Source organism: Thunnus maccoyii, chromosome 10 (assembly GCF_910596095.1).
Source record: "Thunnus maccoyii chromosome 10, fThuMac1.1, whole genome shotgun sequence".
Classification (NCBI taxonomy): domain Eukaryota; kingdom Metazoa; phylum Chordata; class Actinopteri; order Scombriformes; family Scombridae; genus Thunnus; species Thunnus maccoyii.
The window spans coordinates 12,658,768-12,661,728 of NC_056542.1; the positions used below are offsets into that span (position 1 = coordinate 12,658,768).

Here is a 2,961-nt window from a genome sequence, read left to right on the forward strand (position 1 = left end):
AGGAGAAGGAGAAATAATTCATACTGTATGTACATTTTACAGTAGTTGTGAAACTGCGTTCCTTACTGTTTTCCTTTGTGAAGGCTAGAGCCTGACAGCAAGTCAGCCTGTGAGAGAGGCTCCACCTGGCACTGCGTCAGGGCCCAAGTCAAGGCCAGGATGACAGGAAGACATGCAGGCATTACATAATCAAAGATCAATCAATCTATGTCATATGGATAGTCATTTTTATATAAATGCATATATTTGCTACACTGAATTTTAAAATGCATTTAAATGTGTTTTTTAATCAGTGTCCATTATTTACAATTACATTTAATGTTACTCTAAAAAGATTAACAAACAATAGAATTTAAACCATGTCAGTCATCAGTGCCTGACACATCACCACCCATCAGCAAAAAAAGTTTGCTTTTCCCAGAATACCCACAATCATTTTTCCAGGATTCTGATTGGTGAAAAACAACTTTGGGAGGTGTGTTCAGCACGGAAACAGGAGAGCTGCCTTTCCATATAAACCGGGGCTCCAGGTGAAGTCCTCTCATCGACAGGATCACACAGCAACCATGAGGTCTCTGGTCTTTGTTCTGCTCATCGGAGCTGCTTGTAAGCATATATCTCTCCCAGTCATTAGCCCTAATCACTGAATTATAAAAACTTTCACTTGGCCACTAACTGTTTGGCTCCCTGTGTGTTTTCAGTTGCCACAGAGGACGACAAGATCGTCGGAGGGTATGAGTGCCAGGCCCACTCCCAGCCCCATCAGGTGTCTCTGAACTCTGGCTACCACTTCTGTGGTGGTTCCCTGGTCAATGAGAACTGGGTTGTGTCCGCTGCTCACTGCTACAAGTCGTAAGCACATTCTTCTTGTTTTTCCAGCATAATTGGTATTATCCAAGTGATATACAAATGTATATGTACTAGTCATTTTTCTGTGTTTTTACACTTGTCCTTTGTTTATTGTCTTTTTCCAGTCGTATTCAGGTGCGTCTTGGAGAGCACCACATCAGGGTCTCTGAGGGAACCGAGCAGTTCATCAGCTCCTCCCGTGTCATCCGCAACCCCAACTACAACCCCTACACCATCGACAATGACATCATGCTGATCAAGCTGAGCGAGCCCGCCACCCTCAACGAGTTTGTGCAGCCTGTGGCTCTGCCCACCAGCTGCGCCCCCGCTGGCACCATGTGTCTTGTCTCTGGCTGGGGCAACACCATGAGCTCCGGTGAGTATCATCTGCATTTGAACAGCTAAAAGTTACAGAATGTTTCAGAGCAACATTTGTGTTTTTTTAAATTGTTTTTCACCCATACTATCTTTTAAACATTGCAGTTGATGACGGTGACAAGCTGCAGTGCCTGGACCTCCCCATCCTCTCCCAAACGGACTGTGACAATGCCTACCCTGGCATGATCACTGATGCCATGTTCTGTGCTGGATTCCTGGAGGGCGGCAAGGATTCCTGCCAGGTACGTAACAAAAGGAATCTGCAAAGGGCCTAGCTCTAGACCTGTGCTTCTGGGTTGAAAAATCAAGAATATTGGTATTTAAATAGAAGAATATTTTTTATTTTTAGTATTGAAATATAATGAAATCATTTATTCTTTCACTCTGTTCACTGTTCATATTCTCTCTTTCAGGGTGACTCTGGTGGCCCCGTTGTGTGCAACGGTGAGCTGCAGGGTGTCGTGTCCTGGGGATACGGATGTGCTGAGAGGGACCACCCTGGTGTCTACTGCAGGGTATAGCTAAAATATCTCTTCATAATAAATTAAATCACTATTTCAACTGAACTTTCACATTTTGCATGTCCAGTTAACATTCAACATATGTGCTGCTGGCTGCCTGTTTTAACTAACCTCTTTCTCTCTCCATTCCCAGGTGTGCCTCTTCAACCAGTGGCTGGAGGAGACCATGGCCAGCAATTAAATCTGATCATGTGACCATCATCTTATTCTGCTGCCTCTCTTCCATTATTCTAACTCCAGTAATGTTGTAGTTTTGAAAAATGTGCAGCCATTTCTCATCTGCATCAATAAAGTCATACACCTGACTTGCATACAATTGTTCTTTCCATTTTTTTAGTTTTTTTTAGCCTTTGTCTTCCTACATCGTGGTATTCTCATCACAGCACTATAAAACTTAACCTTGATTTTTCACTAAGGTTTTAAAACAGTTCACTGCCCTTCATGATACATTACAAACAAGGCAATCACTGCTTATCTTATCCTGCTTATCCTATGTCTACTGTTTATACTGTATTTTGACATCCAAACTGGTAAAATGACAAACTTTGTCATTGCAAAATTCTATTCAATCTATTCAAAATCTATTCAAAGAAAAATAATTTGTCCAGCAACAAATAAACATGCAATCAGAGAAAGTGCATTGATCATTAGTTACATAAATTAGAGATACATGTGTATGTAACCTTAATGTTTATAATACTGCAGCTTGTGTTAAAATGGGCTCAAAAGCCTTGTGTAAACAGAAATACCAATGCAAAATATTTATTAATTACATACCCATGATCCTTTTTGATATTATACATTATTCAGTTATGATATATTATGATATATAAGGGCCTAAATATTGGTATTACTTCTGTGTTGACCACTTTTTGCACTTAATGTTTGGGTGTATGTTTAATGTATTTGTTGTCTTATGATATGATTCAGATTTTTAAAAACTCTTCTATTCATTATAATTACAATTACCTAAAACTTTGGCAAATACAATCAACTCTGCAAATAACCTATTACCTCAAAAGACTCATGTCAGCTCAATTTTTTGGAGAGCAAATAAAAACCTGCAGTGGAACAACATGGATAAACAGGAATACAAGTGTAATAGACAAAATAAAGTCACTGTAGTTATGTTAATTACTGTGAAAAAATATAAACTAGCAGAAAATCTTTTCACAGAGAGACACCTGAAGTAGAGACAGACCACATAAAAATA

General features: G+C 39.6%; 1 protein-coding gene across 1 annotated transcript; it reads left to right on the forward strand.

Annotated features, from left to right (window-relative positions):
- Nucleotides 1-532: 532 nt before the first annotated feature.
- LOC121905563 (trypsin-1-like) lies at nt 533-2,004 on the forward strand. Its single transcript, XM_042423881.1, has 6 exons — nt 533-606; nt 702-852; nt 975-1,225; nt 1,333-1,469; nt 1,641-1,742; nt 1,882-2,004. Exons 1-6 carry the CDS (start codon nt 567-569, stop codon nt 1,927-1,929), a joined length of 729 nt encoding a protein of 242 aa, XP_042279815.1. The 5' UTR covers nt 533-566; the 3' UTR covers nt 1,930-2,004.
- The last annotated feature ends 957 nt before the right edge of the window (nt 2,005-2,961 follow it).

Bases quoted from the DNA above. Each gene is read 5' to 3' on its own strand.
- LOC121905563 (XM_042423881.1), top strand. From the start codon at position 567: ATGAGGTCTCTGGTCTTTGTTCTGCTCATCGGAGCTGCTT. The intron at 1,470-1,640 runs GTACGTAACAAA...TCTCTCTTTCAG, and splicing joins GCGGCAAGGATTCCTGCCAG to GGTGACTCTGGTGGCCCCGT. The intron at 1,743-1,881 runs GTATAGCTAAAA...CTCCATTCCCAG, and splicing joins ACCCTGGTGTCTACTGCAGG to GTGTGCCTCTTCAACCAGTG.